This window comes from Globicephala melas, chromosome X, assembly GCF_963455315.2.
Source record: "Globicephala melas chromosome X, mGloMel1.2, whole genome shotgun sequence".
Classification (NCBI taxonomy): Eukaryota; Metazoa; Chordata; class Mammalia; order Artiodactyla; family Delphinidae; genus Globicephala; species Globicephala melas.
Genome location: NC_083335.1, coordinates 56,322,545 through 56,342,261, shown reverse-complemented (window position 1 = coordinate 56,342,261; position 19,717 = coordinate 56,322,545). Strand labels below are relative to the sequence as shown.

Here is a 19,717-nt window from a genome sequence, read left to right as displayed (position 1 = left end):
CTCAGACTTCCCAAAAGGGTGTGTGAGGAGAGAGGATTCAGAGCACTGCCTAAACGAGCTTCAGAGACTGGTGTGAGCCTCAGTTATCAGTGCATACATCACAGACGGGCATGAAACGCTAACACTGCTGCTGCAGGCACCAAGAATCCTGTGTGCAAGCACAAGTCACTATCTACACCACCCATCCCAGGAGGCTGTGCAGCCCGCCACTGCTAGGGTCCTGTGATCCAGGGACAACTTCCTCAAGAGAACACACAGCACACCTCAGGCTGTGGCAATGTCACTGCGGGCCTCTGCCACCACAGGCTCGCCCTGCATTCTGTACCCCTCCCACTCCCTGGCCTGAGTGAGCCAGAGCCCCCTAATCACCTGATCCTTTAAGCCCACCCTGCCTGGGCAAACAACAGATGCCAGAGGGTGACCTACATGCAGAGGTGGGGCCAACTCCAAAGCAGAATCCCAGGAGCTCTGTGAACAAAGAAGAGAAAGGGAAATTTCTCCCAGCAGCCTCAGGAGCAGCGGATTAAATCTCCACAATCAACTTGATGTACCCTGCATCAGTGGAACACCTGAATAGACAATGAATCCTCCCAAAACTGAGGTAGTGGACTTTGGGAGCAACTATAGAATTGGGGTTTTCTTTCTACGTCTAATTTGTTTCTAGTATTATGTTTATCTTAGTTTAGTATTTAGAGCTTATTACCATTGGTAGATTCGTTTATTGATTTGGTTTCTCTCTTCCTTATATATATATATGTATTTTGTTTGTTTGTTTTTTCCCTTTTCCATTTTTGTGAGTGTGTATGTATATGCTCCTTTGTGTGATTTTGTCTGTATAGGTTTGCTTTTACCATTTCTCCTAGGGTTCTGTCAGTCTGTTGTTTTTTACTATAGTTTCTAGCACTTCTTATAATTGGTGGATTAGTTTATTGGTTTAGTTGCTGTCTTCCTTCTTTTTATTAATTACTTAATTTTATTATAATAATATTTAAAAATTTTTTTTTTACTTTAATAACTTTAGGGTTTTTTTTTCTTTTTTCTTTTCTCACTTTTCTTCTGAGCTGTGTGGCTGACAGGGTCTTGGTTCTCTGGCCGGGTGTCAGACCTGAGCTTCTGAGTTGGGAGAGCCGAGTTCAGGACAATGGTCCACCAGAGACCTAAGAGCTCCTCATAAGATCAATCAGCAAGAGTTCTCCCACTGATTTCCATCTCAATGCTAAGACAAAGTTTCTGTCAATGACCAGGAAGCTCCAGTGCTGGACACCCCATGCAAAACAACCAGTAAGACAGGAACACAGCACCACCCACTAGCAGAGAAGCTGCCTAAAATCATAAAAAGTTCACACACACCCCAAAACACACCACTGGACATAGTCCTTCCCACCAGAAAGAAAAGATCTAGCCTCAGCCACTAGAACACAGCACCAGTCCCCTCCACCAGGAAGCCTACACAACCCATTGAACCAACCTTACCCACTGGGGGCAGACACCAAAAACAAAGGGAACTATGAACCTGCAGCCTGCAAAAAGGAGACCCCAAACACATCCGGTTAAGCAAAATGAGAAGACAGAGAAACACAAAGCAGATGAAGGAGCAAGGTAAAAACCCACCAGACCAAACAAATGAAGAGGAAATAGGCAGTCTACCTGAAAAAGAATTCAGAGTAATGATAGTGAAGATGATCCAAAATCTTGCAAGTACAATGGAGAAAATACAAGAAACATTCAACAAGGACCTAGAAGAACGAAAGAGCAAGCAAACAATGATGAACAACACAATAAATGAAATTAAAAATTCTCTAGAAGAATTAACAGCAGAATAACTGAGGCAGAAGAATGGATAAGTGACCTGGAAGATAAAATAATGGAAATAACAACCACAGAGCAGAAAAAAGAAAAAGGAATGAAAAGAATAGAGGACAGTCTCAGAGACCTCAGGGACATTAAACACACCAACATGCGAATTATAGGGGTCGCAGAAGAAGAGAAAAAGAAATGGACTGAGAAAATATTTGTAGAGATTATAGTTGAAAACTTCCCTAATATGGGAAAGGAAACAATCAAGTCCAGGAAGCGCAGAGAGTCCCATACAGAAAATATCCAAGGAGAAACATGCCAAGACACACAGTATTCAAACTATCAAAAATTAAATACAAAGAAAAAATATTAAAAGCAGCAAGGGAAAAGCAACAAATAACATACAAGGGAATCCCCATAAGGCTAACAGCTGATCTTTCAGCAGAAACTCTGCAAGCCAGAAGGGACTGGAAGGACATACTTAAAGTGATGAAAGGGAAAAATCTACAACCAAGATTACTTGACCCAGCAAAGATCTCATTCAGATTCGAAAGAGAAATTAAAACATTCAGAGACAAGAAAAAGCTAAGAGAATTCAGCACCACCAAACCAGCTTTACAACAAACGCTAAAGGAACTTCTCTAGGCAGGAAACACAAGAGAAGGAAAAGACCTACAATAACAAACCCAAAACAATTTAGAAAATGGTAATAGGAACATACATATCGATAACTAACTTAAATATAAATGGATTAAATGCTCCAACCAAAAGACATAGACTGGCTGAATGGATACAAAAACAAGACCCATATACATGCTGTCTACAAGAGGCCCACTTCAGACCTAGGGACACATACAGACTGAAAGTAAGGGAATGGAAAAAGATATTCTGTGCAAATGGAAATCAAAAGAAAGCTGGAGTAGAAATTCTCGTATCAGACATAATAGACTTTAAAATAAAGACTGTTATAAGAGACAAGGAAGGACACTACATAATGATCAAGGGATCAATCCAAGAAGAAGATATAACAATTGTAAATGTTTATGCACCCAGCATAGGAGCACCTCAACACTTAAGGCAAATGCTAACAGCCATAAGATGGGAAATTGACAGTAACACAATAATAGTAGGAGACATTAACACCCCACTTTCACCAATGGACAGATCATCCAAAATGAAAATAAATAAGGAAACACAAGCTTTATATGATACATTAAACAAGATGGACTTAATTGATATTTATAGGACATTCTGTCCAAAAACAACAGAATACACTTTCTTCGCAAGTGATCATGGAACATTCTGCAAGATAGGCCATATCTTTGGTCACAAATCAAGCCTTGGTTAATTTAAGAAAACTGAAATCATATGAAATATGTTTTCTGACCACAACACTATGAAACTAGATGTCAATTACAGGAAAAAATCTGTAAAAAATACCAATACATGGAGGCTAAACAATACACTACTAAATAACCAAGAGATCACTGAAGAAATCAAAGAGGAAATCAAAAAATACCTAAAAACAAATGATAATGAAAACATGACGACCCAAAACTCATGGGATGCAGCAAAAGCACTTCTAAATGGGAAGTTTATAGCAATAAAATCCTACCTCAAGAAACAAAAAACACCTCAAATAAACAACCTAACCTTACACCTAAAGCAATTAGAGAAAGAATAAAATAACCCCACAGTTAGCAGAAGGAAAGAAATCATAAAGATCAGATCAGAAATAAATGAAAAAGAAATGAAGGAAACGATAGCAAAGATCAATGAAACTAAAAGCTGCTTGTATGAGAAGATAAACAAAATTGTTAACCATTAGCTGGACTCATGAAGAAAAAAAAGTAGAAGACTCAAATCAACAGAATTAGAAATGAAAAAGGAGAAGTAACAACTGACATTGCAGAAATACAAAGGATCATAAGAGATTACTAGAAGCAAGTGTATGCCAATAAAAAGGACAACGTGGAAGAAATGGACAAATTCTTAGAAAAGCACAATCTTCCCAGATTGAACCAGGAAGAAACAGAAAATATAAACAGACCAATCACAAGCACTGAAATTGAAACTGTGATTAAAAATCTTCCAACAGGGCTTCCCTGGTGGTGCAGTGATTGGGAGACCACCTTCCAATGCAGGGGACACAGGTTCGTGCCCCAGTCCGGGAAAATCCTACATGCCACAGAGTGGCTGGGCCCGTGAGCCATGGACGCTGAGCCTGCGCATCCAGAGCCTGTGCTCCACAATGTGAGAGGCCACAACAGTGAGAGGCCCACGTACAGAAAAAAAAAAATCTTCCAATGAACAGAAGCCCAGCACCAGATGGCTTCACAGGTGAATTCTTTCAAACATTTACCGAAGAGCTAACACCTATCCTTCTCAAACTCTTCCAAAATATATCAGACGGTGGAAAACTCCCAAACTCATTCTACAAGGCCACCATCACCCTGATACCAAAACCAGACAAAGAGTTCACAGAGAAAGAAAACTACAGGCCAATATTAGTGATGAACATAGATGCAAAAATCCTCAACAAAATACTAGCAAACAGAATCCAACAGCACCTTAAAAGGATCATACACCATCATCAAGTGAGGTTTATATCAGGAATACAAGGATTCTTCAGTATAGGCAAATCAATCAATGTGATACACCGTATTAACAAATTGAAGGATAAAAAACATATGATAATCTCAATAGATACAGAAAAAGCTTTTGACGAATTTCAACACCCATTTATGATAAAAAATCTCCAGAAAGTAGGCATAGAGGGAACTTACCTCACCATAATAAAGGTGATATATGGCAAACCCACAGGAAACATCATTCTCAATAGTGAAAAACAAACCATTTCCACTAAGATCAGGAAGAAGACAGGGTTCCCCACTCTCACCACTGTTATTCAACATAGTTTTGGGAGTTTCAGCCACAGCAATCACAGAAGAAAAAAGAAATGAAAAGAATCCATACCAGAAAAGAAGAAGTAAAGCTGTCACTGTTTGCAGATGACATGATATATACATAAAATATCCTAAAGATTCTACCATTAAACTAGTAAAGCTAATCAGTGAATTTGGAAAAGTTGCAGGATACAAAATACACAGAAGTCTCTTGCATTCCTATACACTAACAATAAAAGATCAGAAAGAGAAATTAAGGAAACAATCCCATTTACCATCACATCAAAAACAATAAAATAGCTAGGAATAAACATACCAAAGGAGGCAAAAGACCTGTACTCAGGAAACTACAAGATGTCGATGAAAGAAAACAAAGATGACACAAACAGCTGGAGATATACCATAGTCTTAGATTGGAAGAATCAATATTGAGAAAATGACTATACTACCCAAAGTAATCTACAGATACAATGCAATCCTTAACAAATCACCAATGGCATTTTTCAAGGAAGTAGAACAAAAAATTTTACAATTTGTATGGAAACAGAAAAGACCATGAATAGTTACAGGAATCCTGAGACAGAAAAACAGAGCTAGAGGAATCAGGCTTCCTGATTTCAGACTATACTACAAAGCTACAGTCATCAAGACAGTATGGTACCAGCACAAAATAGAAATATAGATCAATGGAACAGGATAGAAAGCCCAGAGATAAACCCACACACCTATGGTCATGTAATCTATGACTAATGAGGCAAGAATATACAATGTAGAAAAAACAGTCTCTTCAAAAAGTGGTGCTGGGAAAACTGGAGAGCTACATGTAAAAGAATGAAGTTAGAACACTCCCTAACACCATACTCAAAAATAAACTCAAAATGGATTAAAGACCTAAATGTAAGGCCAAAAACTATAAAACTCTTAGAATAAAACATAGGTAGAATACTCTTTGATATGAAGCACAGCAAACTGTTTTTCAGTCCACCTCCTAGCATAGTGAAAGTGAAAACAAAAGTAAACAAATGGGATCTAATTAAACTTAAAAACTTTTGCACAATGAAGGAAGCCATAAACAAAACAAAAAGAGAATCCACAGAGTGGGAGAAAATATTTCCAAATGAAGCAACCCACAAGGGGTTAATCTCCAAACTATACAAATAGTTCATGAAGCTCAATATCAAAAAAACAAAAAAACCCAATCGAAAAATGGGCTGAAAATCTAAATAGACATTTCTCCAAAGAAGACATACAGGTGGGCAAAAAGCACATGAAAAGATACTTAGCATTGCTAATTATTAGAAAAATGCAAATCAAAACTACAACGAGGGAGGCTTCCAGGAAGATGGCGAAAGAATAAAATGTGGAGATCACCTTCCTCCCCACAGATACACCAGAAATACATCTACACATGGAACAACTCCCACAGAACACCTACTGAATGTTGGCAAAAGGCCTCCGACCTCCCCAAACACAAGAAACCCCCACGCACCTGGATAGGGCAAAAGAAAAAAGAATAAACAGAGACAAAAGGATAGGGACCGGACCTGCACCAGTGTGAGGGAGCTGTGAAGGAGGAAACGTTTCCACACACTAGGAAGCCCCTTCGTGGGCGGAGACTATGGGTGGTGGAGGGGGAAAGTTTTGGAGCCGCGGAGGAGAGCACAGCCACAGGGATGCAGAGGGCAAAGTGGGGATATTCCCGCACAAAGGATTGGTGCCGACTGGCACTCAGCAGCCCGAGAGGCTTGTCTGCCCACCCGCCCCAGTGGGCACGACTGGGAGCTGAGGCTCGAGCTTCGGTCGGAGCTCCGGGAGAGGACTGGTGTTGGCGCCGTGAACACAGCCTGCAGGGGGTTAGTTCACCACAGCTAGCCAGGAGGGAGTCTGGGGAAAAGTCTGGACCTGCCGAAGAGGCAAGAGACTTTTTCTTCCCTCTTTGTTTCCTGGTGCGTGAGGAGAGGGGATTAAGAGTGCTGCTTAAAGGAGCTCCAGAGACAGGCGTGAGCCACGGCTAAAAACGGGGACCCCAGAGACGGGCATAAGGTGCTAAAGCTGTTGCTGCCACCACCAAGAAGCCTGTGTGTGAGCCCAGGTCACTATCCACACCCCCTTTCCAGGGAGCCTGTGCAGCCCGCCACTGCCAGGATCCCAGGATCCAGGGACAACTTCCCTGGGAGAATGCACAGTGCGCCTCAGGCTGGTGCAATGTCACACCGGCGGCAGCGCAGGCTCGCCCGGCATTCCGTGCCCCTCCCTAACCCGCCCCCGCCGGCCTGAGTGAGGCAGAGTCCCTGAAGCAGGGCTCCTTTAACCCCATCCTGTCTGAGCAAAGAACAGACGCCCTCTGGCGACCTACATGCAGAGGCGGGGCCAAATCCAAAGTTGAGCCCCGGGTGTTGTGAGAGCAAAGAACAGAAAAGGAAATCTCTCCCAGCAGCCTCAGAAGCAGCGGATTAAAGCTCCACAATCAACTTGATGTACCCTGCATCTGTGGAATACATGAATAGACAACGAATCATCCCAAATTGAGGAGGTGGACGTTGAGAGCAAGATTTATGATATTTTCCCCTTTTCCTCTTTTTGTGAATGTGTATGTGTATGCTTCTGTGTGAGATTTTGTCTGTATAGCTTTGCTTACACCATTTGTCCTAGGGTTCTATCCGTCCATTTATTATTTTTCTTAATAATTATTTTAATAACTTTATTTTACCTTACTTTATTTTATTTTACTTTGTCTTCTTTCTTTCTTTTTTCCCTTCCTTCCCTCCTCCCTCCCTCCCTCCCTCCCTCCTTTCTTTCTTTCTTTCTTTCTATCTTTTTCTTTCTTTCTTTCTTTCTTTCTTTCTTTCTTTCTTTCTTTCTTTCTTTCTTTCATTCTTCTTCTACTAATTCTTTCTTTCTACTTTTTCTCCCTTTTATTCTGAGAAGTGTGGATGTAAGGCTCTTGTTGCTGCAGCCAAGAGTCACTGCTGTGCCTCTGAGGTGCGCAAGCCAACTTCAGGACACTGGTCCACAAGACACCTCCCAGCTCCACATAATATCAAACAGCGAAAATCTCCCAGAGATATCCATCTCAACACCAGCAGCCAGCTTCACTCAACAACCAGCAAGCTACAGTGCTGGACACCCTATGCCAAACAACTAGCAAGACAGGAATACAACCCTAACTGTTAGCAGAGAGGCTGCCTAAAATCATAATAAGTCCACAGACACCCCAAAACACACCACCACACGTGGATCTTCCCACCAGAAAGACAAGATAGAGCCTCATTCACCAGAACACAGGCACTAGTCCCCTCCACCACGAAGCCTACACAACCAACAGAACCAACTTTAGACACTGGGGGAAGACACTAAAAACAATGGGAACTACGAACCTGCAGCCTGCAAAAAGGAGACCCCAAACACAGTAAGAAAAGCAAAATGAGAAGACAGAAAAACACACAGCAGTTGAAGGAAAAAGATAAAAACCCACCAGACCTAACAAATGAAGAGTAAATAGGCAGTCTACCTGAAAAAGAATTCAGAATAATGATAGTAAAGATGATCCAAAATATTGGAAATACAATAGACAAAAGGCAAGAAACATTTAACAAGGACCTAGAAGAACTAAAGATGAAACAAGCAATGATGAACAACACAATAAATGAAATTAAAAATACTTTAGATGGGATCAATAGCAGAATAACTGAGGCAGAAGAACGGGAAAGTGATGTGGAAGATAAAATAATGGCAATAACTACTGCAGAGCAGAATAAAGATAAAAGAATGAAAAGAACTGAGGACAGTCTCAGAGACCTCTGGGGCAACATTAAACACACCAACACTCGAATTATAGGGGTTCCAGATTAAGAGAAAAGGAAAGGGACTGAGAAAATATTTGAAGAGATTATAGTTGAAAACTTCCCTAAAATGGGAAAGGAAATAGTTAATCAAGTCCAGGAAGCACAGAGAGTGCTATACAGGATAAATCCAAGGAGAAATATGCCAAGACACATATTAGTCAAACTGTCAAAAATTAAATACAAAGAAAACATATTAAAAGCAGCAAGGGAAAAACAACAAATAACACACAAGGGAATCCCCGTAAGGTTAACTGCTGACCTTTCAGCAGAAACTCTGCAAGCCAAAAGGGACTGGCAGGATATATTTAAAGTGATGAAGGAGAAAAACCTGCAACCAAGACTGCTCTACCCAGCAAGGATCTCATTCAGATTTGGTGGAGAAATTACAACCTTTACAGACAAGCAAAAGCTGAAAGAGTTCAGCACCACCAAACCAGCTTTTCAACAAATACTAAAGGAACTTATCTAGGCAAGAAACAGAAGAGAAGGAAAAGACCTACAATAACAAACACAAAACAATTAAGAAAATGGGAATAGGAACATCCGTATCCATAATTACCTTAAATGTAAATTGACTAAATGCTCCCATCACAGAAACAGATTGGCTGAATTGATACAAACACAAGACCCATATATATACTGTCTACAAGACACCCACTTCAGACCTAGACACACATACAGACTGAAAGTAAGGGGATGGAAAAAGTTATTCCAAGCAAATGGAAACAAAAAGAAAGCTGGAGTAGCAGTTCTCATATCAGACAAAATAGACTTTAAAATAAAGACTATTAGAAGAGACAAAGTAGGACACTACATAATGATCAAGGAATCGATCCAAGAAGAAGATATAACAATTGTAAATATTTATGCACCCAAAATAGGAGTACCTCAATACATAAGGAAAATACTAACAGCAATAAAAGGGGAAATCGACAGTAACACATTCATAGTAGGGGACATAAACACCCCACTTACACCAATGGACAGATCATCCAAAATGAAAATAAATAAGGAAACACAAGCTTTATATGATACATTAAACAAGATGGACTTAATTGATATTTATAGGACATTCCATCCAAAACAACAGAATACACATTTTTCTCAAGTACTCATGGAACATTCTAAAGGATAGATCATCTCTTGTGTCACAAATCAAGCCTTGGTAAATTTAAGAAAATTGAAATCGTATAAAGTATCTTTTCTGATCACATGCTATGAGACTAGATATCAATTACAGGAAAAGATCTGTAAAAAATACAAACACATGGAGGCTAAACAATACACTACTTACTAACGAAGTGATCACTGAAGAAATAAAAGAGGAAATGAAAAAATACCTAGAAACAAATGATAATGGAGACACGATGACCCAAAACCTATGGGATGCAGCAAAAGCAGTTCTACAAGGGAAGTATTTAGCAATACAATCCTACCTTAAGAAACAGGAAACATCTCGAATAAACAACCTAACCTTGCACCTAAAGCAATTAGAGAAAGAAGAACAAAAAAAATCCCGAAGTCAGCAAAAGGAAAGAAAGCATAAAGATCAAATCAGAAATAAATGATAAAGGAATGAAGGAAATGATAGCAAAGATCAATAAAACTAAAAACTGGTTCTTTGAGAAGATAAACAAAAGTGATAAACCATTAGTCAGACTCATCAGGAAAAAAGGGAGAAGACTCAAATCAATAGAATTAGAAATGAAAAAGGAGAAGTAACAACTGACACTGCAGAAATAAAAGAGATCATGAGAGATTACTACAAGCAACTCTATGCCAATGAAATGGACAACCTGGAAGAAATGGACAAATTCTTAGAAATACACAGCCTGCCAAGACTGAATCAGGAAGAAATAGAAAATATGAACAGACCAATCACAAGCACTGAAATTGAAACTGCGATTAAAAATCTTCCAACAAACAAAAGCCCAGGACAAGATGCCTTCACAGGCGAATTCTATCAAACATTTAGAGAAGAGCTAACACCTATCCTTCTCAAACTCTTCCAAAATACAGCAGAGGGAGGAACACTCCCAAACTCATTCTATGAAGCCACCATCACCTTGATACCAAAACCAGACAAGGTTGTAACAAACAAAGAAAACTACAGGCCAATATCACTGATGAATATAGATGCAAAAATCCTCAACAAAATACTAGCAAACAGAATCCAACAGCACATTAAAAGGACCATACAACATGATCAAGTGGGGTTTATTCCAGGAATGCAAGGATTCTTCAATATACGCAAATCAATCACTGCGATACACCATATCAACAAATTGAAGGAAAAAAACCATATGATCATCTCAATAGATGCAGAGAAAGCTTTCGACAAAATTCAACACCTACTTATGATAAAAACTCTGCAGAAAGTAGGCATAGAGGCAACTTTCTTCAACACAATAAAGGCCATATATGACAAACCCACAGCCAACATCGTCCTCAATGGTGAAAAACTGAAACCATTTCCACTAAGATCAGGAACAAGACAAGGTTGCCCATTCTCACCACTCTTATTCAATATAGTTTTGGAAGTTTTAGCCACAGCAATCAGAGAAGAAAAGGAAATAAAAGGAATCCAAATCAGAAAAGAAGTAAATCTGTCACTGTTTGCAGATGACATAATACTATACATAGAGAATCCTAAAGGTGCTACCAGGAAACTACTACAACTAATCAATGAAATTGGTAAAGTAGAAGGATACAAAATTAATGCACAGAAATCTCTGGCATTCCTATACACCAATGATGAAAGATCTGAAAGTGAAATCAAGAAAACACTCTCATTTACCATTGCAACAAAAAGAATAAAATATCTAGGAATAAATCTACCTAAGGAGACAGAAGACCTGTACGCCGAAAATTATAAGACACTGATGAAAGAAATTAAATATGAAACAAATAGATGGAGAGATATACCATGTTCTTGGATTGGAAGAATCAACATTGTGAAAATGACTCTACTACCCAAAGCAATCTACACATTCAATGCAATCCCTATCAAAACACCATTGGCATTTTTCACAGGACTAGAACAAAAAATTTCACAATTTGTATGGAAACACAAAAGACCCCGAATAGCAAAAGCAATCTTGAGAATGAAAAACGGTACTGGAGGAATCAGGCTCCCTGCCTTCAGATTATAGTACAAAGGTACAGTCATCAAGAAAGTATGGTACTGGCACAAAAACAGAAATATAGATCAACGGAGCAGGATAGAAAGCCCAGAGATAAACCCACACACATATGGTCACCTTATCTTTGATAAAGAAGGCAGGAATGTACAGTGGAGCAAGGACACCCTCTTCAATAAGTGGTGCTGGGAAAACTGGACAGGTACATGTAAAAGTATGAGATTTGATCACTCCCTAACACCATACACAAAAATAAGCTCAAAATGGATTAAAGACCTAAATGTAAGGCAAGAAACTATCAAACACTTAGAAGAAAACATAGGCAGGACACTCTATGACATAAATCACAGCAATATCCTTTATGACCCACTTCCTAGAGAAATGGAAATAAAAAGAAAAATAAACAAACGGGATCTAATGAAACTTCAAAGCTTTTGCACAGCAAAGGAAACCATAAACAAGACAAAAAGACAACCCTCAGAATGGGAGAAAATATTTGCAAATGAAGCAACTGACAAAGGATTAATCTCCAAAATTTGTAAGGAGCACATGCAGCTCAATAACAAAAAAAAACAAATAACCCAATCCAAAAATGGGCAGAGGTCCTAAATAGACATTTCTCCAAAGAAGATATACAGACTGCCAACAAACACATGAAAGAATGCTCAACATCATTAATCATTAGAGAAATGAAAATCAAAAGTACAATGAGATATTATCTCACAGCAGTCAGAATGGCCATCATCAAAAAATCTAGAAACAATAAATGCTGGAGAGGGTGTGGAGAAAAGGGAACACTCTTGCACTGCTGGTGGGAATGTGAATTGGTACAGCCACTATGGAGAACAGTATGGAGGTTCCTTAAAAAAGTGCAAGTAGAACTACCATATGACCCAGCAATCCCACTACTGGGCATATACCCTGAGAAAACCATAATTCAAAAAGAGTCATGTACCAAAATGTTCATTGCAGCTCTATATACAATAGCCCGGAGACAGAAACAACCTAAGTGTCCATCATTGGATGAATGGATAAAGAAGATGTGGCCCATATATACAATGGAATATTACTCAGCCATAAAAAGAAACAAAATTGAGCTATTTGTAATGATGTGGATAGACCTAGAGTCTGTAATATAGAGTGAAGTTAGTCAGAAAGAGAAAGGCAAATACTGTATGCTAACACATATATATGGAATTTAAGAAAAAAATGTCATGAAGAACCTAGGGGTAAGACAGGAATAAAGGCACGGACCTACTAGAGAATGAACTTGAGGATATGGGGAGGGGGAAGGGTAAGCTGTGAGAAAGCGAGAGAGAGGCGTGGACATATATACACTACCAAACGTAAGGTAGATAGCTAGTGGGAAGCAGCCGCATAGCACATGGAGAGCAGCTCAGTGCTTTGTGACCGCCTGGAGGGGTGGGATAGGGAAGTTGGGAGGGAGGGAAATGCAAGAGGGAAGAGATATGGGAACATATGTATATGTATAACTGATTCACTTTGTTATGAAGCAGAAACTAACACATCATTGTAAAGCAATTATACTCCATTAAAGATGTAAAAACAAAACAAAACCAACAAAAAGACTACAATGAGGTTTCACCTCACACCAGTCAAAATGGCTATCATCAAAAAATTTACATACAATAAATGCTGGAGAGGGTATGGATAAAGGACAACCCTCCTACACCGTTGTTGGGAATGTCAATTGGTACAGCCACTATGGAGAGCAGTATGGAGGTTCCTTAAAAAAATAAAAATAGAACTACCATATTACCCAGCAACCCAACTCCTGGGCATATTTCTGGAGAAAACCATAATTCAAAAAATACATGCAGAACAGTGTTCATTGCATCACTAGTTACAGTAGCTGGGACATGGAAGCAACCTAAATGTTCATCAAAAGAGGAATGGGTAAAGAAGATGCAGTACATATACACAGTGGACTCTTGCATAAAATAACAAAATAATGCCATTTGTGGCAACATGGATGGACCTAGAGATTGTCATAGTGAGTAAAGTAAGTCAGACACAGAAAGACAAATACCATATCATATCGCTTATGTGTGGAATCTATAAAAAAGTGTACAAATGAACTTACTTAGAAAACAGAAGTAGAGTCACAGATGTAGAAAACAATCATTGTTACCAGGGGATAAGCGGGGGAGGGATACATTGGGAGGTTGAGATTGACATAAACACACTACTATATATAAAATAGATAACTAATAAGGACCTACTGTATAGCACAGGAAAATCTACTCATTACTCTGTACTGGCCTGTATGGGAAAAGAATCTAAACAAAGAGTGGATATATGTTTATGTATAACTGATTCACTTTGCTGTACACCTGAGTGTTAACACAACATTGTAAATCGACTATACTCCAATAAAATTTTTAGAAAAAGAAATTAAAGAGGATCTAAATTGAAAAGAATCCCATGCTTATTGACCAGAAGACAGTTTTGTTTACATGGCAATAATACCTGAAGTGTCCTACATATTCAATGAATTTTCTGTAAAAATTCCAGTGGGATCTTTTTTAACAGAAATTAACAAGCTTAACCTAAATCCCATATGGAAAAGCAAAAGACCACAAACAGCTAAAGCTTTCTTGAAAAGAAAAGTTTAGAGACTCACACTCCTGCTTTCACAACTTCAATAAAATGCTATAATAATCAAGACAGTATGGTACTAGCATAAAGACAGATAAATAGATTAATGGAGTGAAACTGAAAGTCTACATATTTGCCCTTACATTTATGGTAGTTTGATTGACAAGGATGCCAAGTCAATTTAATGGGGGAAAGGATAGCATATTCCATAAATGAGTCTGGGACAACTGGATATCCCCATGCACAAGAATGAACTTGGATACCTAATTTACAATATATAAAAAATTAACTCAAATGGATCCTAAATCTAAATGTAATAGATAAAAATATAAAACTCTTTAGAAGACAATGTGGGTGTAAATATTAATGACCTTGTATTAGTCAATGGTTTCTTACATATGATACCAAAAGCACAAGTGAGTAAAGAAAAAAAATAGATGTATTGGACTTTCTCAAAATTAAAAACTTGTGCTACAAATGATACAATCAAGATAGTGAAAAGACAATCCATGGAATGGAAGAAAATGTTTGCAAATCATATCTCTGATAAGGGACTTGTATCCAGAATATATAAATATCTCTTGCAATTCAACAATAAAATAGCAAATAATACAATTTAAAAATGAAGAAAGACTTTAGTCATTTCTTCAAGAAGATATACAAATGCTCAGTAAGCACATGAAAAAATACTATGCAACACTAATTATTGGAGAACTACAAATCAAGAGTGCAATGAGATACCACTTCCCACCCCTTAGAATGGCTACAATCCAACAGATGGACAATAACAAATGTTTGGGAGGATGGAGAGAAATTGGAATCCTCTTACATCACTGGTGGGAATGTAAAATGGTGCAGCTGTTTTGGAAAAGTCTAGCAGTTCTTCAAAAAGTTAAACAGAGTTACCATGCGCTCAGCAATTCTACTCTTCTTTATATACTCAAAGAAATGAACACATATGTCCACACAGATTTGTACCCAGATATTTACAGTAGCATTTTTCAAAATTGAAAACAGCCCCTAAATGTCCATCAGTTGCTGAATGGATAAATAAAAGGTTGTACATCCATAAAATGGACTATTATTTAGTAACAAAAATCAATGAAGTACTGACACATGCTAAAACATGGATGAATCTTGAAAACATGCAAAGTGAAAGAATTCAGCCACCAAAGACCACATTTTGATTATCCCATTTATGTGAAATGTCAAAAACAGACTTTTGCTGAAACTATTCATAAAGAGTCACTTTCTATTTGGTTTTGCTAAATTGTTGAGATGTAAGCTATGGTCGTACTGCTAACATGAGGAGAGACCCTGCCTAAGAATGACGTCTATCCAGGAAAGAGCAGAGCCAAAAGATATACAGATTTCTGAAGACATATTTTGATCACACAAATCCATCTGGACACCAAGCAATCCCAATTACGTGAATTAACTAATTCCCAGTTTAAGTTGGGTTTCTGGCATGTGCAACTGAAAGAGCCCTGACTAATATGGTTGGTTAAACAACTAATTATTTGCTTTTCACTTTCATTGTATTTACTGTATTGTAAATACAGTAAAAGTGTGCTCTTGAATTTTATTGACCATAATAGCTATGTCTTTTTGTGAACATTCATTCTTCAGTAGAATTATTGGCCAGCAGAAAACACCAAACTCTGTCTAGGGGCATATATATCAGTTAAACATGCTATAACTTGGATTATAACATAACGAAAGTCATATCCAAATTTCATTAAAAATACATTACTTTCTAGTGGTAATAGTTGTCCTTCCACCACTGGAGGGTTGGTTATGAGATGAATATATTTCTTGTCTCAACTTCGAGAGTTCCTTACAAATAAAAGACAATATAATCATTTGAAAACCATAGAAACATGAGGTAAGAGGTATGTTTGATAATTTAACAACGTTACTAAAGAATAATTACTTTTTTCCCTTCCTTTTTAGCCTTGAGGTAAGAATGTTCCAATCCCACTTGTTGAATTCCATATAGTCTTGCTTCATGGTACCTAATCAGTTACATTGTAAGTCTCTGCAGGAATCCACTAACTGGTTCTATACTTAAGGGATAACATGAGATAGAATGGGCATGATTCTCAAGATGAAGATGTGAAAATTTTTGTTCCAAAAAGATTTAAATGTGTATCTATAGCAGAAAAATATGAAATTTCAATATGGAAGTAGATATTGTTTCATAACAGAAAATCTATCACTGAATGTTACTACAAATACCATTTGTTCAGTAACAGCAATACAACATTAGCCACGATTTGGGTAGTTTCTTCCTTCAGTACCTATTTTATGACAGATCTTGGGCTACATGCTACAGACATAGAAAGGAATATAACACAGTCCCTTGCTGAAGCAGCTCACAGCCTTATTGGGAGTTTGACTGCCAATGAGGTAGAAAATCAATGTCTTAAAATTATTAAAGGCACAATAGCACATATTTTTTGCTTCAATTCTAGCTTTCATTTGAATTATTTCTCCTGAAATGTGAGTCTTCTACTTCTCATAGGCACTCACATTCTACTTCATGAATAAAGTAAGTCTTGGAAACATGTCTTTTTATAGTTTGTGGGAAGTATTTATCCTACAGGGCTGAGTTGTATGGTTTGTCTCCACCTTGACCCCTTCTCTGTTACCTCCGATTGGTGCTTTATAAGGGAATCCTTCTCTTCCAGCAAGCTTGTCAGTTCATGAATCTTGAATTGGAAGTCACTGCAACTTCCTTCTCTTCTTGAAACATCTTTTTGGTACTGATTTAATTGAGTCTAAGGATTTAAAAAGAACTAAGAATTATTATAATTCTCATTAACAAAATGGGTAACTGAGTTCCAGAGAGGTTAAGTGACATAAAGTCATACAGCTAGTTATGAAATGAAGAGCAAAATACCAATAGTTATAAACATTTAAAGAGCTTTATGAATGTAATATGTGAACTGAAATGCCAATTAGGAATTTCTCACTTTTTTAAGATTTATTGTTTATTTTTGGCTGTGTCGGATCTTAGTTGCAGTACATGGGATCTTCATTGAGGCTTCTACCTAATTGTGGCATGTGGGGTTTCTCTTTTCTAGTTGTGGCGCGCAGGTTCCAGAGCACATGGGCTCTGTAGTTTGTGGCAACGTGGGCTCTCTAGTTGAGGTGCACGAGCTCAGTAGTTGTAGCATGTGGGCTCTAGCTGCCCCATGGTATGTGGGATCTTAGTTCCCTGACCAGGAATCGAACCCGAGTCCCCTGCATTGTAAGGTGGATTCTTTATCACTGGACCACCAGGGAAGTCCAATAAATTTCTCATTTTTAAAAGGTGACTTTACTATTTAGGCTTAAGCATTACTTAAGTAAAAGTCCTAGGCAACAAGAATTAAAATAAAGCTAAGAAAACAGGTACTTTATATTCCTTCAAATACTAATTAAGGAAAACTCAATAACAAATATTATATCATAATTTGCAGTTCACAACATATTCCTCCTGCATGACTCATCTCAGTCCTCACAGCAGCCCTCCGAGATAAGTATTATTATAATCTTTATTTACAAAACAGGTAAATGAGATCCAGAGACACGAAGGCACAACAGCTACTAAGCAACATAGCTGCAACTCTATGACAAGTCTTCTGACTGCAAATCCTGTCCATTTCCCTTTTTACTGCATTATGTGTGCACAGATGGCTGTTTAGGTTAAAGTGTTATTAGTAACGTTCAGATGGAAAATAAACCAGTGGAGGACATCTGCAAGAAACATCAGCAGACTTTTGAACAAATTCTATTTTGTTTCATTTTGATTTTTGGTAAAGACTGTACATTATATTTGGAGAGAAAAAACTGTGGTCAGTTTTTCTATTAAAATATTTGAGTTTATATAACTACAATTAGGAATCAGTAAATTAAGGGTTAGTCAATTTGACCTAGAATGACAAAATAAGGCAATGTATATTTATTCTCACAAATATCACCTTAATTTTGATGCCAATTACAGGTATATAATTCAACAGTTCTTATCCATGTGCTTGACAAAACTCTTGCTAGCTATCATCCTTCAAAATCAAGTGAGGATATTTATGAAGTCAAATGCGGCTTCACTGGATAATCTTGAAAGTTGCTTGGCTGCATAGAGCAAGCTTTAGGCAAGATCATAAAGTGTTCCCCTGTCACCATAAATAAATAAATAGAAATTAAAAATCAACAACCCTGCACTTAAGGTCTTCTTTTGCTTTCCTAGAAAAGATGAAGCTAAATTACAAGACAATTTAACAATATTCCCTACATAGTGATATGTATTTAAAGAAATGGTTCTATGGCATACTCCTAAAACTCTACCTTTGGTTGATTTTTCTTTGTAGCATTAAACTTGAGACTATCATTATCTTATTAGAAAGTTTGTGCTGAACTGTGTATTTATGCAGTGTAGGATCTACATACCCTTAGTTTGCAGATCTCTCTCTCTTTCTCCATTCTTAAGCTTTTTACCATCTCCATGTAATGGTTGCCAATCTCAGCCATTTTAGCCTGCAGCATCGGGCCTGTGCAAGTCTCTGAGAGCTACACAAGACAAAATAAATTTCTGTAGTTAGACTGTTATGAAGGAAACACATATTATATTACAAGACATTAATAGATGAAAACCACTTGATTAAACAAGACATTGAAATAATGAGAGTGATTTTTAGGAACTGCATTATACAGCTCAGATGGCAGTGAGTTAAGACCTAACTGCATGTGAGATCATCAGAAAGCAGTCTACATATTTTCTCGAGATGAATTGGATATATGTATATATATATATATATATATATATATATATATATATATATATATATATAGCCAATGCTAGGATTACAACCATATAACTAAGACAATAACACACATTTAAAACAAAATTTGAATACCTGCACTCTAAGATTTTTATTCTCTTGCTCTAAATTACGCTTACAGTATTCCAGTTCTTTTAGTTTATATTCTATGTCTGATAGTGTATGCCGAAGAGAAAGATTGTTTTCTTCCAATGCTTGGCATTTTGAGGTTGAGTCTTGAAGTCCTTGCTGTAAAGACACAGTAAATAAGACAAATGGATTCTACTTTTTGGGAGAGAGTGCTTTTAGTTGATTAATTCAATGAAACAAAGCAAATATTGATATTTTTCCATGCCCAGTTTTCTTATATATTTAACCTTAAAAGGTAAGTTAAGGGCTTCCCTGGTGGCGCAGTGGTTGAGAGTCCACCTGCCGATGCAGGGGACTCGGGTTCATGTCCCAGTCCGGGAAGATCCCACATGCCGTGGAGCGGTTAGGCCCGTGAGACATGGCCACTGAGCCTGCGCGTCTGGAGCCTGTGCTCCGCAACGGGAGAGGCCACAACAGTGAGAGGCCCGTGTACCGCAAAAAAAAAAAAAAAAAGGTAA

The 19,717-nt window shown here is 37.8% G+C and overlaps 1 protein-coding gene across 1 annotated transcript in view; it reads right to left on the bottom strand.

The window, feature by feature from the left end:
* The window catches only part of POF1B (POF1B actin binding protein), a 100,379-nt gene that overhangs the window by 7,669 nt on the left and 72,993 nt on the right, over window positions 1–19,717 (bottom strand). The window contains exons 10-14 of the mRNA XM_060292023.1: window positions 19,206–19,358; window positions 18,739–18,858; window positions 16,959–17,087; window positions 16,061–16,143; window positions 427–468 (exon numbers count right to left, since the gene is read on the bottom strand). Of these exons, the coding sequence (XP_060148006.1) occupies window positions 427–468; window positions 16,061–16,143; window positions 16,959–17,087; window positions 18,739–18,858; window positions 19,206–19,358 (527 nt within the window). The remainder of the gene's footprint in view (window positions 1–426; window positions 469–16,060; window positions 16,144–16,958; window positions 17,088–18,738; window positions 18,859–19,205; window positions 19,359–19,717) is intronic.